This window comes from Rhinoderma darwinii, chromosome 9, assembly GCF_050947455.1.
Source record: "Rhinoderma darwinii isolate aRhiDar2 chromosome 9, aRhiDar2.hap1, whole genome shotgun sequence".
Lineage (NCBI taxonomy): Eukaryota > Metazoa > Chordata > Amphibia > Anura > Rhinodermatidae > Rhinoderma > Rhinoderma darwinii.
Genome location: NC_134695.1, coordinates 46,884,655 through 46,907,411, shown reverse-complemented (window position 1 = coordinate 46,907,411; position 22,757 = coordinate 46,884,655). Strand labels below are relative to the sequence as shown.

General features: G+C 39.4%; 1 protein-coding gene across 1 annotated transcript in view; it reads left to right on the top strand.

Moving 5' to 3' along the window:
* Nucleotides 1-22,757, top strand: part of LOC142660172 (uncharacterized) — a 79,429-nt gene that overhangs the window by 31,807 nt on the left and 24,865 nt on the right. The window contains exons 20-34 of the mRNA XM_075836753.1: nt 2,684-2,813; nt 4,127-4,376; nt 6,091-6,143; nt 6,224-6,330; nt 6,964-7,115; nt 7,326-7,467; nt 8,572-8,682; nt 8,803-8,988; nt 10,136-10,375; nt 10,528-10,684; nt 12,055-12,195; nt 13,624-13,686; nt 19,386-19,448; nt 19,704-21,549; nt 21,625-22,355. Of these exons, the coding sequence (XP_075692868.1) occupies nt 2,684-2,813; nt 4,127-4,376; nt 6,091-6,143; nt 6,224-6,330; nt 6,964-7,115; nt 7,326-7,467; nt 8,572-8,682; nt 8,803-8,988; nt 10,136-10,375; nt 10,528-10,684; nt 12,055-12,195; nt 13,624-13,686; nt 19,386-19,448; nt 19,704-21,549; nt 21,625-22,355 (4,372 nt within the window). The remainder of the gene's footprint in view (nt 1-2,683; nt 2,814-4,126; nt 4,377-6,090; nt 6,144-6,223; nt 6,331-6,963; nt 7,116-7,325; nt 7,468-8,571; nt 8,683-8,802; nt 8,989-10,135; nt 10,376-10,527; nt 10,685-12,054; nt 12,196-13,623; nt 13,687-19,385; nt 19,449-19,703; nt 21,550-21,624; nt 22,356-22,757) is intronic.

The following is a 22,757-nucleotide window of genomic DNA, read 5'->3' as shown; positions in this document are numbered from 1 at the left end:
ACACAGATAGGAATGGGAATATAACAAGTACTCAGACCCATGTCATATAAAAAGTATATCATTTATTCTAGCAAATTTAAACCTTGTCATGAAAATTCATAAAAACTGTGCACATGCTTCACAGAACTATCCACAGTAATACCTAACAGACAATAACAACAATTTGAAAAGCATATGATTGACCAATTGCATTAAAAAAAACAGTAATATGTGTAGAATTTTGCTATTAAACCAATTTAATTGGTTCGGGTGAAGTGAGGGAATTTTGCGTAGGGGGCAGTGGCATTGTTGTGCATCTGTACATTGGGAGAATCTGGTGCGGTTAACGCAGGCTCCTGTGTGAACGAGGGTCCAAACCACTGCTTTACCAATGTTATACGCTGATTCCATATTTTGATATCTCTGTTTACATACCCAGTCATTAAGGGTTCGCAAACGAACTAGGACTGGGAGTATTCTGTTTAATACGTTTTTAAATACACGGTTGGGCTTTTCACAGTGGTGATTGTACCCCTGTTTTTAGATAGCTATGAAATAAAAATTATACATTTTACTCATTTATCACTTCAGTGAATTATTAAACCAATTTAACTAAAATATTTCAAGTGAGGAATCTGATGCAATGTGATTTTTTTTTCCGCCCATAGTAACCATAATAACCTAACAATACCAATATAATTACTGAAGAATAATTTTATAGCCACACTTGCTTGCTAAGTGAACTTATTAAAGCGTACCTTCAGCTTCACTGAAAAACGATTAGGCTATGTTCACACGCAAGGGAAAACAGCTCCTGATTTTCAGAAGTTTTTTAAGCCACTGGCGATTTTCTCTGCGTTTTTTACGGACGTTTTTGGAGCTGTTTTCTATAGGGTCTGCACTTCTTTTTTGCAGCCGTTTTTTTATGCGCCCCTTTTTCAAAACGGCCGCGTAAAAAACAGTCCGTCGGAACAGAACGCCGTTTTTTCCATTGAAATCAATCGGCAGATGTTTGGAGTCGTTCTGCTTCCGATTTTTTGGCTGTTTTTCGGGCATTTACGGCCCGAAAAATGGCCGAAAATAGGGCTTGTGAACATACCCTAATAGTGCAAGAGTGTGAACTATAATAGTTTTTCTAAAAAAAATTGTATTAGCGATTCTGCTTCTAACTACTGTACGGACTGTATATAGCCCGTCCGCCCAACAAAACTCTTCAGTGGGAGACAGAGCGTCCTGCTCGTCTCTATGGCTCCCGTATGCAGAACGACCGCCGGTGCTCACATTATATTCTACAGCGCTGGCGGCCATTCTGCATATGGGAGCCATGGAGAGGAGCAGGACGCTTTCTTTCCTACTGCGGAGTTATGCGCTGCCGGCAGCACGGACTATAACACAGTCTTATTTAGAAAAACTATTATAGTGCACACTCCTGTTATATATTCATTTTTCAGTGAAACTGCAGGTACGCTTTAAGGGCGGGTTCACACATGGCGGAATTGCACTTAAATTCCGCTGCGGACACTCCGCAGCGTTAATCCGCAGCGGAGCCGTTTCTACATTGACTTTCACTTTAATTTAGCAGTGTTCGTTTACACGATGCGTACAATTCCGCTGCGGAGCATAGGCTGCGGAGCGGAATTTGGTGTCCGCAGCATGCTCTGTCTGTTGCGGAGCAGTGGCGGACTCATGGCGGAATTTCTCCATTGACTTCAATGGAGATTCAAAGTTCCGCAATGAAGTCCGCAGCTGTCATGCACATGTCATGTGTGCTGCGGATGCGTCTTGCTTTTTTTACTTGACATTTCTTCATTCTGGCTGGACCTATGTATTTCTAGGTCTACAGCCAGACTGAGGAAGTCAATGGGGCTCCCGTAATGACGGGAGCGTTGCTAGGAGACGTCAGTAAATAGTCACTGTCCAGGGTGCTGAAAGAGTTAAGCGATCGGCAGTAACTGTTTCTGCACCCGGGACAGTGACTACCGATCCCAATATACATGTATCTGTAAAAAAAAATGAAGTTCGTACTTACCGAGAACTCCCTGTTTCTGTCTCCAGTCCGGCCTCCCAGGATGACGTTTCAGTGTAAGTGACGGCTGCAGCCAATCACAGGCCAAGCACAGGCTGCAGCGGTCACATGGACTGGCGCGTCATCCAGGGAGGTCGGGCTGGATGCCGAAGGAGGGACGCGTCATAAAGACAACGGGCGGTAAGTATGAATTTCTTTTACTTTCACTAGGGAAAGTGCTGTCCCTTCTCTCTATCCTGCACTGATAGGGAGAAGGGAAGCACTTTTCCCGCAGTCCGCAGCAGCTAGTCCGCATCAATTTTCTGCACATTTTGTGCAGATCCGCAGCCGTAATCCGCAACCCGGATTAGGTGCGGCATTGATGCGGACAGTTGCGGAGGAATTCCGCCATGTGTGGTCATGCCCTAATAAGTTCACTTCATCGGGAGAGGAGAAAGGGAATTGAAATGCCTGACTTTTATTTAACAATGTTTTTACAAATAGTATTAGATTATTTATCTGCACCATAATAGTTTTTTAGTGAAACTGGAAGTACGGTTTGAAGAAGTCAATGTACACTGTATGCCTCATATACATTCATTGATGACTATGGTGTAAATGGTAGTATCACAGTAAACAAAGTTATATGCATTACGGAGGTAGTATTTATAACTTTACACCTGATATTCTGTATTCTAGAGATGTGTCTATGAAGCTTGCAATTACCAAGAAACTGTGAACTTCATTTGCTCTGCTTTGGGATCTTATGCCCGGGCCTGTGCTGCCAAAGGAATCATCCTAAAGAATTGGAGGACCTTCACCAACTGCAGTGAGTAGATAAATCCTCAGTATAGTAAGATAGTCAAGGCATTCAGGAGAAAAAATGCATTGAGATAATAGATAATGAAATGAAGTAGATAAGGCCCTATTACACGGGGCAATGATCGGGCAAACGCTCGTTCATCGGCTGATCTGCACTTTTATGCAGCATTAAAAATCATCGTTGTCGGCAGAACATCTCCCTGTGTAAAGATGCGCTGCAGACATGATGAAAATGTATGGAGAGGAGCGATCGGAGTAATGATCGCTCATCCCTATACATAACCAATCATTGCTCCATGTGAAAGGAGCAAGCGAGCGACGATCAACAAGATGTGTCGTTGATTGGCGCTCGTTTACACGGCCCACGTCGGGCCATGTAATAGGACGCTAACATTATGTAAATGCATTTACTGTAAGTGTGTTGTCTTACAAAACCTGCTGAAAGTCTCTAGAATTAGAAACAATTGGCTCAGACATGGTTCAAATTAATGACCATTTGGAAAAACATTCCATAGTGCTAAATTGACAAATCTGCTCTAGTACACCAATGATTTAATACAAACAATGTGACTTTATCGAGTTAGTAGAAAAAATATGTGGTAATTTAAAAATATGATAAGTTGAGTAGTATCATTGGAAAAAACACAATATGGTCTCTTGCTTTTGCACTTCAAACAACATACATTGATGGCATATCACTAGGATATGCCATCAAGCTCTGATTGACCAGGGTATTACCACTGTGACACCCCCCCCCCCCCCCACACACACACACACCGATCACTAAAATTAAGGGGCAGCAATGCTAGAAAAATGTTAAGCCACTTTGTCTCTTGTCGGCTTTATCCGGAGGCCATACCCAATAAAGTCCCCACGCCCCACCATCTGCAATTGATGGCAAATCCCAGCAATATATCACCAAAATCTTTCCTGAGACAAATTCTTTAATTATAAAATTGAATATGCAACAGCAATGGGTCAAAGCATCAAAGCCATGAAGAAACTCCTGCTACTATAAACCTGATGAATCCTTTGTTAAGGCAAATATACACCATATACATTAAGTCCAGTTTATTACAAGACTGGTATGTAGCCAAGTTAACATATTAAATGATTTGTATTAATAGTGTTTCTGGATATTCTTCAATTCGGTGGGAAAATACACAGCATTGTACTATACAACAGTGCCAGCTAGGACATATGCTGCACTAGAGCAAAATACTGAGCCCTTGTTATACTTCTACAGATATGCGTAACATATTTCATTCTCAAACTTTGCTTCAATCTCATCTAAAATGAATTTGATATCTCTTTCTACAGCTACTAACTGCAGTGGTAACCAGACCTTCAGTTACGACAGTACTGCCTGTGGTCGGACCTGTCTGTCTCTCTCTAATATGGAGTTGGAATGCTATCCCAATGACATCCCAATAGAAGGCTGTAACTGTCCTTTGGGACTTTACCTGGATAGCAAACAGCAATGTGTTCCCAAATCGCAATGTCCCTGCTACCTAAATGCAAACACTGTCATAATGCCAAACCAACAAACAGTTTTCAATGGTCTTACATGGTAAGGAGTGATGGAATTATGGTGGAAATAATTCGTTTAAACCTCAAGGAAACAATGGAGAACTGCTGGGAGATGATACATGAACAGTAACCCCCTTTGTAGTCTGTTTTTCCATTTCTTAGCTTGGTTGACTTTTTTTTTTTCCTTACAGCAGAGTGGTCTGAAAACTCAGTTACATAAAAAGTGCTCATGTTTCATTGCCCTAAAACAGATCCGAGCTGACATTAAAGCAGACCCACCATTTAGGGTTTTAATTTTTCCTAAAAACTTTACAAATTATTAAGAAACTATTAATTTTAAATTCTTCATGTGGCCAGAGCACCTTGTCTCCTACAGAGCTCTGAATTATCTTCTCGTTCTTGTCAGCCGCACAACTCTCAGAATTTCTGCAACCTAAGTTCACAACGAAAAGGATAAAACTGCAAAAAGATTACATTTGACTTATATGTCAAATTCAGTCGAACAGGAATTAATTATAAGGCTGGTAAAGCATAATAAAAAGGCAAGACTAAAAAATGTTTAATGTGGTTTTCAAATATTCTTGTAGGGAATTCTGTTAATATAGGGAGTCAACCAACCAGGACCGTCATCTATAGGGGCGTACATAGAAATCATAGGGCAAATAGCAAAAGCCAGAATTGCCCCCCCCCCCCCATTGCTACCACCCATCATCACCCTAAAGGCCATACAGGTGACTACAGCACTAATCAGACGCAGTAAGAGGAAGAATAAATATTTACATTAAGTGACTTACAGTTGATGTCTTCTCTGACTGGTGTTGTCCTGTTTAATTTTTCTTTTCCATCTGGTACAGACTGCCATGACGTCTTCTCCCGACCATGACTTCTTCTCTGCAGAGTTAACCACCTAGATGTCTTTTGCTCCTCAATTTTGCTGCAATTGCTCACATGTCCCCCTGAAAATAACAATGTCACATGTAGCGCCCCTAAAAAATATGTCGCACAATATGCCTGCTGAATAAAAATTGCCCAACACTGTGCTCCCTGAGTTAAAACTGCCCCGACTGTGCTCCCTGAATTAAAATATACTAAGATTTAAAAGTGCCCTGTACTGTAACCCCTGTATTAAAAGTGCCCCAAAGGGTAAGGAATAGAATACTCACCTACAAACAATCTAACACCCTTCAGCGCTGGAAAACTTTTTCAATTGTATCTGGGTCTTAAGGACACAAATACAATGGATTTTAGTGGCCCGGTCATCATTAATGGGGTGGCATCGGGTCACCTATGTCCCCAAAGCAGTGGCATGGTCTGCCTCAATTGGAGATATGTTACTGTTCATCTATTAGCCAGACTGGACAGCAGATGGAATGATGCAAATAGCATCTCTCGCTCTGGAGGACTCGGCATGTCGGTGCATTACATGGACACCCCACTTATTTCAATGGGCACAATGTAATGCTTCAATTATCCTATAATGGCGCTGAAAGGAAACTGAACACTTGCTGCCAAGTTCCCACACAGATTTCAGCTGATCACCGGGAGCCCCATCAGTGGAACACCCTGTGATTTACTTATGGTCAGGGGACATTTGTAACAAGCAAGGATTGTCAAAAGTGGACAACCTCTTTAACTTTATATGTGTCTCCATATTTTATTTTAGAACATTATATATTATTATGGTTTGTTGCTTATACACTGTGGAGTAAAAATTACTTTGCTAATTTATTTTTAATGTTCTGTGTATTTTGCAGTTATTGTGTCAGTGGAAAGCTCAACTGCATAGGAAAAGCAATTGATTTTGGAGGTACTGAGTTCTTCTTATTGCAAAATGTTATATAATTTGTTATTTGACGGCTTCATCTCACTATTTATTTTTCTTCTAAGAAACCTGTGAGGCTCCTAAAGTTATGAAGACCTGTGGGTCCTCGTCCGATAAATTCGGAGCAGCTTGCGCCCCAACATGTCAGCTTCTGGCCACTGGTATCCGCTGTGTAAGTGTCATGTTCTGTTTTTGTTCTGTTTTTGCTCCCAACAGTCAAAAGACAAAACAAAAGGGTGTTCTGATAATGCCAGATAGCAGAAATCTTCCACAATAATGGCAAAGTTAAAATGAAACTGCTTATCATTCTGCCCATACTTCACATAGGCAAAGGGAAAAAAATAACCTTAAAGGGGACATTCGGGATTACAAAAAAAGGGTCTGTGTGTTTTCCTAGAAACAGCGCTACTCTTTCAAGTTAATGGGGTTGGGCTGCAATACCAGACACATATTATGGAAAAGAGTGGCACTGTGTCTGGAGAAAAAGCTGACCCTTTTTCCTAATACCGGACAACCCCTTTCATTGAATTTTTTTAAAATGCATCCTACATAGCTGGGTATTTTACTAAAATAATTGATGTTGCTTTGAAATTATATACGTAATCATTAAAGATGGTGATATTATTTCGCCTTTTCTATAGATAGATAGATAGATAGATAGATAGATAGATAGATAGATAGATAGATAGATAGATAGATATGAGATGGACGGACAGATGGACGGACGGACAGACGGACAGACAGATGTAAATTCTTCATCATAATGTAAGTATAAATATTTCTAATTATCGGCTCACATTTATAGATACCCACCAAGTGTGAGGCTGGTTGTGTTTGCCCAGCTGGAACTTTCGAGGACCTTGATGGCAGCTGTGTAACAGAGGGTGACTGTTCCTGTGAATATGGTGGCATAATTTACAGAAGTGGAGAATCCATGTATGGAGAGTGTCAAAGCTGGTAAGAAATGTCAAGCCATATCAAGCCTGATAACAATATAACATTAGGTTAAAGGAAGATAAGTTCATCACTGGTCAATAAAGGGTCTTTCCAGTTTTACATAAATATAAGTTATTAATTGCATAATGAAACATTGTGCAGCTCTCTGCTCTTCCATTCTCTCCAAGGAGAGTAATAGTTTATCTTCAATGATTTACCTTCTTTCTACAGCACTTGTAGCGGAGGCCATTGGCAATGTGAGGAGACTCCAAACTGCGCATCCACCTGTATGATGTTTGGGGAGAGCCACATCAAAACGTTTGATGGACAACAATATTTGTTTGATGGGAACTGTGAATACACCTTAGTCACTGTAAGATTTATATTGCTTATTAGTGTTCATAGTAATAAATTCTACAGTAGTTTTGTCATGCACAATACATGCTAGAAAAAAAATTCTATAGAGATACATTACACAACCCCAAATGTAATAATGACATTGATTATAGATATGTTAAGATTAATCATTTATATGTTATAGTCTACAGGCTTATCCAACATTTAATTCTGTAGATCAGTGATTTCTAATCCACGGCTGTCCAGCTGTTTTCGCAACGGCCACAGGTTGGAGAGCAATGCTCTTCACAAAGGTGCAGTTGGAGACAGGACTCCCACAACAGCTGGAAAACAAGGGCGGACTACCCCAGCTGTATATTGCACATAATGGCTAACATGTCCTCTAATTTAGATGTGCCTATTAACATTATTTGTGTTTCTAAGACACATACAGCCTATGTAATGGACTGTACAACCCATTTAAAGTCACCCAAAACAGCCTACTGCATAAGCCCACAGCAGGAAAAGTACTGGAGGGGGTATATATCTAACTCAGGTTGTTGAGATGGGTAAAATAAAGGAATCCCGGGAAAACAAAGCCTTCACGCTTTTGTTAAATGTGTGTTCTGGGACTGGATTTCTATAGAATGGCAGATCGGATTGGTAGTAGGACCTATCATTCACTTCCCCACTTCAGTACCTAGCCAAGTTCACTTAGGGGAAACTACTGGGCTCGTTACTGAGGCATAAAAGATCTGCAGTTAGTGCAGAGAGGGTCAGAGCCTAGGAATCCACACAAGGATAGTGTGGAAGGACTGATCAAAGGAACACTGCTCTCATGATTTATAATAGGTGAGTAAACCTGCTGTTTAGATGGGCACAGACGGGCTGCAAGTCTTGTATGCTGGATAAGCACTTGATTGTTTTTGGACGGCAATAAAGCCAAGCGTGGACTTTAAACATGACCGGTATTGACATTCTCAGTGCCAACTGCAACCCCCTATACGCACAGCTCCCAAGACCATGCAATGTGGGATACGCCATTTTATCATTCTTACATTTGACTCAGTCTAATATTAACATGCCATGAGCAGATGAAATATTACAGTTTAATAAAACACATTTTTTTCACTCTTATCAGGATGGATGTGGATTGAACACATCATCGTCTTCACTTAAGATAGTTTCAGAAAATGTGATCTGTGGAACAACTGGAGCAACCTGCTCTCGGTCCATCATTGTCACCATTGGGGTAAGGACACCAGTAGTAAAGCATTAGTAGTAAAGCATTACTTCTAGCATTACATAGCTCTTATTATTATATCAGCACATGTTGAGTTACCCCTGTTAATTCACCTGTTGAACTACGCAGAACACCGAGCTGAAGCTGTTTGATGAAAAGTACACCATCTCCCAAGATACACCTGATGTGGATATTGCAGTACAGAACAACACCCTCTATGTCATGTTTGATATCACTATCCCTGATAAATTCCACATCTCACTCCTCTGGAACAAGAATATGAATTTGTTTATTAAGATTTTAAAGCTTGGCAAGGTATGGGAGTCTCTGCAAGTAATGTTTTCCATTTATTATTGGTCCAATAACTTCATCAGTGGTCATTTGTCATGTGTTTATTCTTCTTCCATTCCTAAGTAGGAGAAATATCATAAGACCAAGTGTGCGCCTATTTCATATTATTCCATCAAGTGTTCACAAAAACATATGTTTTAGTTGTTTGGTGCTTACAAAGGTATCTGCTAAACTTAGGTAACCCGGGTTGACTTTGACTATGTCTAGGGCTGTCATGTGCACACTGGCCAAAGGCTTACCATTTAAAGTCACTTCAATATCAATTATTAAACCTTAAAGGAGTTGTTCGGTCCCTAAAAATTGATAGCCTCTCCTCAGGATAGGCCATTAATATCTGATCGGTCGGGGTCTGACTCCCAGGACCCCCACTGATCAGCTATTTTGAAGGGGCTGCAGCGCTCGTACGAGTGCTGTTTCCCCTTCATTCCTTATCTGCTCGTACTGTGAATTGTGCATATATAAGGCTTTAGGGTTCCAAAGATCAGATTCATAATATATTTCCCCCCACCTACCACTGAACACTACTTAGTATTAAATCAATTGAATATTGTAAAACTTACTGGTGGTAGAAAAAACAAATGCTCTACACACAATAAGTAATTTTTGACCTGAGAGATATAGATGGCCACTTACTTGCCTACTTAGCTAGAAAGGACAACATCGATATAATCCTGTTGTGGCCATTTGTGATGCTATATAGGGCATTTATCATCAAAGTATTTGCCAACTTCTTTCAGGATCTACAGTATACACATCCCAGTTCACTTGTTCTAACAAAGGGCTTTATACCGGTATTAACTTGCCCGGCAATCTCTGAGTGCAGCCATTATGGAAGAATAAATAAAAATAGCTATAAGATCCCTTCCTTATAGGAAGAACCCTGGAACAGATGCACTACCAATAGAGTAGAAAGAAAATGTAGCCCCTCAACAGCTTCCCCTCGCAACAATAGCTGATAGAGGCAACAGTTTAAAAATAAGTCGCCGTCCTTGGACAACCTCGTTAAGGTCTGTGAGCTGCAAATGGGTGGCTTTGGACTGACGTAGCTATAAATAAACTGATGATGCTTTATTTTACTGTTTTTAATATTTTGCAATCTCCACACCTCCAGGAGTCAATATGTGGACTTTGTGGAAATTATAATGGAAATATGAAGGATGACTTTGAAACACGGAGCAAATATGTGGCTTCCACTCACCTTGAGTTTGTTAACTCTTGGAAAGATAGACCAACGTGCATGGATGTTAATTCTGCTGTCGATCCCTGTGGACAAAATCCACAACGAAAGACCTGGGGTGAAAAGAGTTGTCAAATTCTTCGGTCTGAACCTTTTAAAACCTGCAATAAACTGGTAAGAGGGGCACAAAAACTTTTTAGTACTCCACAGTTGAGTACAATGGTGAATCTTGTTGAATAGTATCTTTATTTAGAGCATGCTCGACATAAATGTAACCAATACAGAGCCTGATGGATAAAAAATGATATATATCTTTTTATTTCCAGGTAAAATATGAAAAATACTATCAGGCTTGTTTGAATGATGCTTGTGCATGCGACACAGGAGGAGACTGTGAATGTCTTTGTGAGGCTGTCCAAGCCTATGCTGCAGCATGTCTTACTGCTGGAATTTGTGTAGACTGGAGAAAACCAGATTTTTGCCGTAAGTTCACATTCATTGTAATTGATGGGGTGGTCAAGCTGGTAAGGATTTTGTTAATACAATTTTTTTTATTAAGAGGGGCAACCAGAATTCTCCATCATCATTTGTTGGGCATCTGTGACCAGTACCAGTGGTGGAGGAAGTTGCTATTCCACATGCTTCAAAACTGAGTCTAATTGTAAAGTGGTCAATGGTAGATGAGGCTGTCGTGGACACCATTTTTGTGCTTATAGACAATAAGAAAACTACAGTTAAAAAAGTAAATGTTACCTATTAATCACAGTTATCATGTTCAGGCCAGAAAAATATAGGGAAAAATAAAAATATGAAAAAAATCCACAAGGAACAGCAAAAATTTAGCAGTACAAGCAAAAGCCAAAAGCAGTGAAACATGTATTAAATTGAGTTATATTGTTAGTAAAAGAACATGGCTGTGACAACTGCAAGTCAAGTTGATGAAACATGATAATGGTTTATTCATATGTGGGAGATTTGTTACTAAAAATCCGTTCCTTACATCTGAATGGGGTTGTTTTTGCAGCTTGTGTATAGATTTTTACAAGCATTATTGAAGGGAAAAAAAGAAGGGGGTAATGGGAAGCAAAAGAAGGAGATGAACTAAAATGTAACTTTAATTGAAAAGTATTAATAAAAAAACAGGACAATATTTCCATGTATGTAATTTTTATAAAAACAGAAGCTCACGAATAGGGGTATAAGTACAGTATGATCGGATTTGGTCCTATCTTTCACTGCACCGGTGCCGGTCAGTTAATGGGAGGAGCAGTATATCAAGAAGGAAATACAGTATGTCAAAGCTGGATTTAGTGGGACCCGTGGGCCATACATTATAATTTCACCATTGGATTAATTGTACCATGTGGTCCCTACAGTTCAGTGAGGCCAGTGCGACAACTGTACTAGGCGCCGCTAAATCACAAATCATTAATGTGATCCCGGCTACAGACAGGCTCCTAGCCAATATTATATGTTAAGTTCATGGAAAGCAGAACAATTATACAGCAGTAATGTGCTTGTAAATTATACTTGGTAGTGATGGAAACACAATTATAATCTGCAACAAATTTGTTGCGTGTTTTTCAGCCTTACATACTATGACATATACTACTAGTGTATGTATATTTTAAGTTGTAAAACACAAAACCATTGTTAGAGAACGAAATACATAAAAACACCCATAAACCGTTGCGTTCCTTTAAAGTATTTTAGACTTTTTAGGTATAGTACCAAACACTGGATTATTGCGATTATTTTGACTTTTTAGGTATAGTACCAAACACAGGAATAATGCGATGTTGTTTTTATTTCCATTGTTTTCACTAATCAGAGTTTTTACCCTTCTTGTTTAGCTGTTTACTGTGACTATGAAAACACTCATATTAGCACTGAGAACGGCGTAGAACTGAATCCAGATATAAATTGTACATGGCACTACCAACCTTGCCAGTGTCCATTTGCTCTCCATCTCTACCCTCATCAAAATAGTGAAGGTAATGTACTCGAAAGGCATCCACTATAAATATGGCCTATCACAATCTTTTTTTAACAGTTTACTGTTCGCAAAAAAAAAATACCTGTGTTGTTTTCCTCTAGATCTGCTAAACTGTCAAGGCATTGTCTCTTGAGATGAACATGTGAGACTAAGAAGACTAATTATCCTAACAGTATATTAGCCCTTATATTAGGTATTCTCTAGATTAGACTCCCACTGCACATGCAACCAACTCTACATTCAAAAATAGTAACCTCGTTTTTTAGTAGGGGGTTCTGCTGCGAGACTCCCACTAATGTGGGATAGACATGTAAAAATTGTAATTCCAGGGGAACCCTTTTGACTAGTAACCCCTGTCATTATGGATGATAACATCAATCATACATTCAGGCATTGGCTGCTAAATTGTAAAGTCTAATGTCCGAGAAGTTGATCCCGCATTAAGTTTATGTTGCTGCAGAATATGTAGTTTTCCCCCTTCAGATAAACACATCAACCATACACTAAATGATCCTAAATTACATACAAAAAAATTAACAAAAAAATACAAGAAAATATGTGGATAACTACCTTCTTGTTATACTCTCCCAGCATGCCTCAGCAGTAAACACGAAATAATTTTTACCCCATGAGGGTCAATGTCTACCTTGTCCAATGTTGCAGGTGCAAAGTTATTCACTGGTCAAGACAAGTAAGAAAAGGGAGTGACTGCACATGTCCGCTTTAGGGGGGATTCACACGAACGTGATTTGCGTCCGTGCAGCCCGTGTGGTTTTCACGCGGGTCGCACGGACCTATGCAAGTCTATGGGGCAGTGCAGACGGTCCGTGATTTTTGCGCAGCGTGAGTCCGCTGCGTAAAACTCATGACAGGTTCTATATTTAGCCGTTTTTCGCGCATCACGCACCCATTGAAGTAAATGGGTGTGTGAAAATCACGCGCACCGCACGGAAGCACTTCCGTGGGACGCGCGTTATTCGCGCAACAGCAGTAACACTATAAATGTAAACAGAAAAGCACCACGTGTTTTTCTGTTTACAAACATCCAAACGGAGTGTCATAGTGATGGCGGCTGCGCGAAAATCACGCAGCCACGCATCATACGGGGCTGACACACGGAGCTGTTAAGTACCTTTTGCGTGCGCAAAACACTGAGTTTTTTGCACGCGCAAAACGCACACGCTCGTGTAAATCCGTCCTTAGAAAGTGGGTTGTCACTTTGAAGCCCGTTCAACCACTGAGCTGACAATCTAAAGAAACCATTTCATTATTATATTGTACTCTCAGAACAAGCATACTGACAGAGGAGTCCTGGGACTGTCTGAAAACAATTCTGAAAAATAAAATTAGACGTTCTCAGTCAAAAAAAGGTTTAAAAAGTTTTTTTTAACAAAGATGTATTTTACAATATATTTATCTTACACAGGATGCTACCAGTGCGGCCCGGACAAATACTATGATCCAGTCAAAAAGACTTGCGTCCCATGTAGTAAGTGCTGTTTTTTTGAAGTCATGTAACATAAATTATCTTTATAAGAACAACTTTTGATATGTTGTATTGTGTGCCTTTTCTCAAACAGTGGGACCATTGTAGAGACTGCTTTAAAGTTTTTTAACGCCATGTCTTTTTTTAACTCCAACATTCGACCATTGCGTTCTTAGAATATTCTCCAGTACCTGCAGGATACTGCTCCAAATCCTCCTCTTCCCTTCACACAGCCATATGGTTAAATTATAAAATTCTGTCCACTAAAGCCACCACTAGATGAAGTTTAGGAAATTACTGCATACTGTATTCTTATTGAATTGAATGCATTAACAGTATGTAATAAGCTCCCCTCAATAGGTGGAGGCAACTATATAATCGATAGAAAATTTTAGGACTAAAAATACCACTACTCGGACCACTAGTAATAAAATTACTGCAATAGCGGTGGACAAATAATTTGTGAACGTGCTTTGAACTCAGTCGACAAAACAAATTATAGAGGAAGTAAACAAAAAATAATTGTAGTCCAATTTAAAAGTTTTTGTTTTTTTACTAGTCAAATGGGGTCTAGTAGAAATACAAAGCTCATTTTGAATTTATTTTACATTATGTATATTTTGACATATTCTACAGTACTGTGCCCTTTGGAACGAAGACGAATTTCCCCATCTGAGGCACATGTATAAACACTAGAGCCAATTTTATAAAAAGCCCAATAAAAGGGGTAGTCTAGGATTGAAAAAAAAAGACTGCTTTTTTCCCTAGAAACAGATTCACTCTTGTCTATGGGTTGTGTCTGTTATTCTCATTCAAGTTCATGTGGCTGAGCAGCAATACCACAAACATCTGACTGACCAGAATGGCACTGTTTTTGGAAAAAGAATAAAGTAGATCTTTCTTTCTAATATTGAATACCTTTTTTATCCTATCTGTATGATTTTTGTGTTGGTGAATGGTTTCAAAGCACCCAGAAGAAACACACACAAGCATGTGGCAAATATATAAAGTCCATTTAGATGTTGTCCTGGTCAACAAGACTGGCTCCAGGTTTGTATGGGCCCTTGGGCGACAGTCACAGTAAGCCATCTACCCTATTCTTGACTTGACAAGCACAGGGCAAGTTTACACAGATGCCCCCCCAACCAAGACCAGTGGGAACTATCATCTGCTTAGGTTTGCCTTGTGCTGGTCAACTTTGCGCTCAGGACCCCAGTATTGTACACTAATATCACTGACTGACTGATATTACTGAACCACAGCTCTGCCCATCTACTGTCTGTCTCACAAACAACCAAACAAACAAATATAACTTTACATCTTCACATTGCTCATGTGAATTTAAAAGGTAATTATCTATGCATATGATATATACATAACTGCTATTGTATCTTTCCCTTTTTCATTTGCAGCTTTACCATCAACAACACCAGTGCCAATTACAACACCCAAGTCAACAACATCGGTGCCAACTCCAGAATCTACAACATCATCGGTGTCAACCCCAACTGTAGCATTAACCACAAACACAGGTTTGTACACTTAGGTCTTATTAGATGTATTTGGTTAATTAGTCAATGATTGCAATTTTGTTATTTTTCATGCACTACCTCAGTTGCTTTTTGCTGTTACAGTGTGACTCTAATTATATTTCAAAATGAATACTGTGCGGTACTAACCCAGTAATGTTATTTCCTAAAATACTTCATAAACTTGTTCCTCCTCTTTCATGTGATAATGCAAATAAGGGCGGACTCTTCTCCTAGGATCCTATATACAGTATGGGAGCATCCGATGCAAAGCTCCTTTTACAAACAATACAAGCCAGAGGTCAGGACTCTCCACTTCCCGTTCACTAAATACACAGGGCTCAAGAATAGAGACTGTAGTGCATAAAAAGAAATACACAGACACAATTTTATCCAAATGTCTCTTATGGCCTTATGACGAAAACTTTGTGGAAAATGTGTGTGTGTGTGTGTGTGTGTGTGTATATATATATATATATATATATATATATGTAAAGAATAAAACACCACCTCCATCTCAAACTACAATGTTAGCCCTACCCCAGTTGACCCAAATCTATAGCTGCCATAAGTCTAATGATCATAGGAGAGGGGAAAATATTTTAAGACTTTCTTTTTTCAACATTTTACAAGTAATAATGCCAAAATGCCACAAAAATGAAAAGAATACTTCTATAAAAATAAATACAAAACTAACGGGAGGAAGATACCCAGGGAATAAAGTTGTTAAGTAAAAATGCCCTTTAAAAACTATATACCCAAAATAAAAATACAAAATGTACTTAATGGATATATTGGATTTCTATCTTTATTACCGGATAGACTATTGGATATATCTTCCATACCTATCTTTTTCTTTCATGTATTATTGCACGGTAGCAGACGCTGGGATACATCTGATTGGCTCAGCTAGCAGAGCACTGCACTAACAGCATATAAAAGTCTAGACTTAGTTATATCCAATAAGATTCAACTGTGCCAAAATAATAGAGAGTAAAGCCCGTGATATTATCTGATTATGTTTAAAGTCATGACTAGAAGAGTAGAAGGAATATCAGCTGAAATAGGGCCCAAACGCTGTAATGATCCACTTCTATCGGTTTTGTCAATTTGCTGATTCACAGAACACAATGGGAAACTCCATTCCCCTATTTTTCTCATGAATTTGCCAAAATCCATTCTCAAACCTGGTGAATTAATTCCCCAATGCATCGCAATGGGTGACGAATCAGCAAAACGCAAATTGGGCAAAACATTTTCTCACCTCCAGACCGGAGCCTGAACTTAACTTCATATAGAATATTGCTACTTATCAGCCATTTCATAAGGATTCCCTATGTATTATGCACCCCAGCTAAAGGAGGACAAGAAGACAGCTGCTTGGAAAAGATTAATCTTCTAGAGGAGGAAGAGGAGACGACAAAGTTGTAAAGGGCTAATCTGCTAGGGAAGGAAACAGCTTCTCCTAAAGGGTTAATCTGTTAGAGGAGGAAACAGCTGCTTGTAAAGGGTTAAAGGGGTATTCCCAAGTCGGACATTTGTGGCATAACCTGTGGATATGCTATAAATGTCTGATAGATGTGGGACCCGAATCTATCTCTAGAACCCCATCCTACTTTCCCCGCTATCGCTGAGTGCCGGCCAGTGAGGTTTCTGGAAGCAGCAGACCGCGTTTTGCTACAGTTTCTGGTACAACCATAGAAGTGAATGGGAGTTACAGAACAGCGGAACACAGCGAGCAATTTATTTTTGGCTCCCGAGTTCCGTGCTACTTGTTTCTACAATCCATTAACTTTTATCGGAGTTACGGAAACATCGTATAGCAAAAAGTGCTCAGCCGTTTCTGAAAATATCTCAGCCCACCAACAGCAGCAGTACCAGCCCAATGGAGGACGAAAGGACATTCTTTTTGCCTCCGTCAGGCTATTCGATCCATATGAACACGTTTAGCCTGTATGCCAGTAGCTTTCCAGACGTACATGCTAAATGTAGGGCACAAACGTTCAGGGGGCCTAACAAAGAAAGTCCAAATACAGCAACCTGCTAGTTAATTGCATTATTTGTATATTCCCACCAATTAATAAAAAACATAACAAAAAATTGAGAACCAAGAGTCATAATGCCACAAATCATAGAAAAGGTATACATTTTATTTACATACAATATTATAAACACATAACATGATGAAAACAAAGTGAGGTTCTAAAAAGGAATTAGTGTGTGGATCGCTCAGAAAATCATACAACCATAGGCATGATATTAATGCTACACAGTGAAAAAAAGGGGGGAATATGTAACAGACAATAAGTACAGACCCCTTCATAAACTGTATTTAAATCACTATGTAACAAGTCGGTCTACTGTCTATTGTTTTAAAGTGTCACAATGCATAGATTTAGGGTATCTGAACCCCCTGAAGAAGCTATAATAGTGAAACGCGTGTCGGGGCGTTACATCTATTGTGTGGACCACCGATTCACTCTCATCTCCATGGGTAAGATACACTGGCCCCCCTAGTGATACCAGGTGAGCATAACCTCACACCTCTGGTCGTTCTCAGGATATTTCCCCCTGAGTTATGTACGGTTTTGTGGGGAGAGTACCCTTTTCAAATGGGATCTTTTCAGATACCCTAAATCTATGCATTGTGACACTTTAAAACAATAGACAGTAGACCGACCTGTAGTGATTTAAATACAGTTTATGAAGGGGTCTGTACTTATTGTCTGTTACATATTCCCCCCTTTTTTTCACTGTGTAGCATTAATATCATGCCTATGGTTGTATGATTTTCTGAGTGATCCACACACTAATTCATTTTTAGAACCTCGCTTTGTTTTCATCATGTTATGTGTTTATAATATTGTATGTAAATAAAATGTATACCTTTTCTATGATTTGTGGCATTATGACTCTTGGTTCTCCATTTTTTGTTATGATACATTGGAGTCTGCTGCTCTGTGTTGATATTTTGGAGGTGTCTTAAACAATTTGTTGGTCACACCTAACCAGTTACTTTTACCTGTGAGACATTTATTGATAATAAAAAACATATACATAACACACGTACATGAACATCATGTGTATCTTCATTTGTCAAAGTGCAAAGTAGCAGCATGTCTCTTGTCACACACAACCACTGTATGAAAGTTATTAGAGGATATTTCCAGTTATTTCTTATATAATCTTATAGTTATGTGCCTCAGGGGGGACTGAGAAGGAGAGGGGAGTCATCATAGGGACAGAGAAGGATAGGGGGTCATCTTAAGACATTGAAAATAAATGTTTTCTGACTGCATGCATTCTGTATGCTTTGCTTCTCCAGAGAAGACCACTTTGCTTAGTCTCAAAGAGATTTCAAAGATAGATAGATAGATAGATAGATAGATAGATAGATAGATAGATAGATAGATAGATAGATAGATAGATAGATAGATAGATAGATAGATAGATAGATAGAACTGTATTGGGAAAATATCAAATAATCTTATTTGTTGTGGTGCTTCAATACACCTCCTGATGAAGCTAATGCGAACGCATGTTGGGGATGTGCCGTACACCGTACTAAAAGTGTTATTTGGTTTGTACTGGTGACATTGTTCTTTCTCTTTGGCTTTTTAACATTCATGTAACATTTAGATTATATCTTTCCATAGGACTGGTATGTAGTTACAGTAGTAAGGCTTAGTTACAAATATACGGTTAGGTTGTAGTACCACATCAAATAATATAGTTTGACATTTTCCCAATAGGATAGTTCATTTTATGCATGTTATATAGAGTTTAACTCAACAGTATTAATCATAAAATAATTATTATTAATTTACCCTTGTACTAAGTTATAATATCAAAAAAATGTTTCCAGCCTCAGGGGGTGACATTTTTTAAAGGGATAATCGATCTTAGAAATTTGATTTAAATTGTTTTATTATGGTAATTGAAATAAAATTCTAATTTTTTTTAATTAGAGATTAAATCTAGTGGGTTTTCCCAGGTTGTACATGTAAGTAAACTGTAGACATCCAAATCAAAACACATATAACATTTGGTAAAATCATTCTAATATTCCTTTTTAGACATAAAAAAACACACAAATGGGAAATTTCAATGTTTCAAAAGTATTTTCTTTTCTTTTAGTAACACGAGAGACATCAATTACAACAATACAACCAGAAGAGTCTTCGACAACTAAACTGGAACCAACCTCTTTATCTCAAACCACATTATCAACACAAAGCATCCAAACTAAAACTCAACCACCAATAACTAAAACAACAACTCATTCACCATCTACAACATCTTCACCTTTAACCCTTACTACTATTACTACACAGTCAGCTTCCACCCACACCCCTTCTACATCCCTAACAACAACTTCAACTACCATTACTAACATACCATCAACATCAATTACTCCTTCAACTACTGTAACTACACACTCGCCTTCCACATCACCTACATCTACACAAACTCCTGAAACAAAAAGTACAGGAACGACCCACACACCAACTACATCCTCTACTATGTCTACTTCCTCCACTCACTCAACATCTATAATACCTACACCTTTAACCCCTACTACAATTACCACACCGCCACCATCCACATCTCCTACACCTATATCTCAAACTCCCAGTACAACCAGCACAGTTTCTACCCATACCTCCTCTAAATCCCCAACAACAGCTTCAACTGTCCCCATTCACTCACCATCCACGTCTTCTACTCCTTCAACTACTGTAACTACACCTACAACCCCTACATCACCTACACAAACTCCGGAATCAAGAAGTACAGCGATGACCCACACCCCAACTACATCTTCTACTACTTCTATTTCCACGACTCACTCACCATCTACAACACCTACACCTTTAACCCCTACTACAATTACTACACCGCCACCATCCACATCTCCTACACCTATATCTAAAACTCCAGATACAACTAGCACAGTTTCTACACATACCTCCTCTAAATCCCCAACAACTTCAACTACCACCACTCACTCACCATCAACATCTCCTACTCCTTCAACTACTGTAACTACACACACACCTTCTACATTACCTACACAAACTCCGGAATCAAGAAGTACAGTGACGACCGACACCCCAACTACATCTTCTACTACTTCCACCACTCACTCACCATCTACAACACCTACACCTTTAACCCCTACTATTACTGCACCGCCACCATCCACATCTCCTACACCAATATCTAAAACTCCAGATACAACTAGCACAGTTTCTACGCATACCCCCTCTAAATCTCCAACAACTGCAACTACCACCACTCACTCATCATCAACATCTCCTACTCCTTCAACTACTGTAACTACACACACACCTTCTACATTACCTACACAAACTCCGGAATCAAGAAGTACAGTGACGACCGACACCCCAACTACATCTTCTACTACTTCCACCACACACTCACAATCTACAACACCTACACCTTTAACCCCTACTATTACTACACCACCACCATCCACATCTCCTACACCAATATCTAAAACTCCAAGTACAACTAGCACAGTTTCTACGCATACCCCCTCTAAATCTCCAACAACTGCAACTACCACCACTCACTCATCAACAACATCTCCTACTCCTTCAACTACTGTAACTACACACACACCTTCTACATTACCTACACAAACTCCGGATTCAAGAAGCACAGTGACGACCGACACTCCAACTACATCTTCTACTACTTCCACCACTCACTCACCATCTACAACACCTATACCTTTAACCCCTACTATTACTACACCGCCACCATCCACATCTCCTACACCTATATCTAAAACTCCAGATACAACCAGCACAGTTTCTACGCATACCCCCTCTAAATCCCCAACAACAACTTCAACTACCACCACTGACTCGCCATCAACATCTCCTACTCCTTCAACTACTGTAACTACACACACACCCTCTACATCACCTACACAAAGTCCAGAATCAAGTACCACAGTGACGACCCATACCCCAACTACATCTTCTACTACTTCTACTTCCACCACTCACTCACCATCTACAACTCCTACACCCTTAACCCCTACTATTACCACACCGACACCATCCATATCACCTACACCTATATCTAAAACTCCAAGTACAACTAGCACAGTTTCTACGCATACCTCCTCTAAATCTCCAACAACAACTGCAACTACCACCATTTACTCATCATCAACATCTCCTACTCCTTCAACTACTGTAACTACACACACACCTTCTACATTACCTACACAAACTCCGGATTCAAGAAGCACAGTGACGACCGACACCCCAACTACATATTTTACTACTTCCACCACTCACTCACCATCTACAACACCTATACCTTTAAGCCCTACTATTATTATTACACAGCCACCATTCACAACTCCTACACCTATATCTAAAACTCCAGATACAACTAGCACAATTTCTACGCATACCCCCTCTAAATCCCCAACAACAACTTCAACTACCACCACTGACACACCATCAACATCTCCTACTCCTTCAACTACTGTAACTACACCTACAACCCCTACATCACCTACACAAACTCCGGAATCAAGAAGTACAGTGACGACCCACACCCCAACTACATCTTCTACTACTTCTACTTCCACCACTCACTCACCATCTACAACTCCTACACCCTTAACCCCTACTATTACTACACCGCCACCATCCACATCTCCTACACCTATATCTAAAACTCCAAGTACAACTAGCACAGTTTCTACGCATACCCCCTCTAAATCTCCAACAACAACTGCAACTACCACCATTTACTCATCATCAACATCTCCTACTCCTTCAACTACTGTAACTACACACACACCTTCTATATTACCTACACAATCACCTGAGACAAGAAGTACAGCGACGACCCACACCCCAACTACATCTTCTACTACTTCTACTATTTCTACTTCCACAATTACCTCACCATCAACATCTTTATCCAGTACAACCTTTAAAACTATATCAACAACAATTGTTAAGGAATCATCAACCACTCAGAGCTCAACCATACACAGTACCACTTTAGAAACACCAATCATTAAAACACCATTACCAACATCTCCGCCAGCTTCTCCTCCTCATGAACTCACATCTACAACTATTCATTTAGGTGAGTTTTTTAGTGTATATCCTTATGTTTTTAATTCTTCAGTTTTAGCTTAACTTTTAGAGCAATAGTATAATTTCTTCAGCAGATGTCAATTCTTTATGAACATAAACAATATTATTTGAAGATATGCCATACATTAGTTGAAGCGATTTAGTGTTTCGGTTGTGCGTAAGTAAATAATAAAAGACTTTTGCCGGGACATTCATTATTAGTGGGATTCTGAACACTAATATTTTTTAATGATTAGAAATAAGGGACTGCAGTGCCCGCTAGAATGTTGAAACCTTTTTAGTGCTACAGTTCATCGGTTCTAATAAGCCTTTTGGCCTCACACTGTAACAACTTAATATGTCTATCCATACCATTACTAGGTACCAAAATACGTTCCAAGCCAGCAAATTT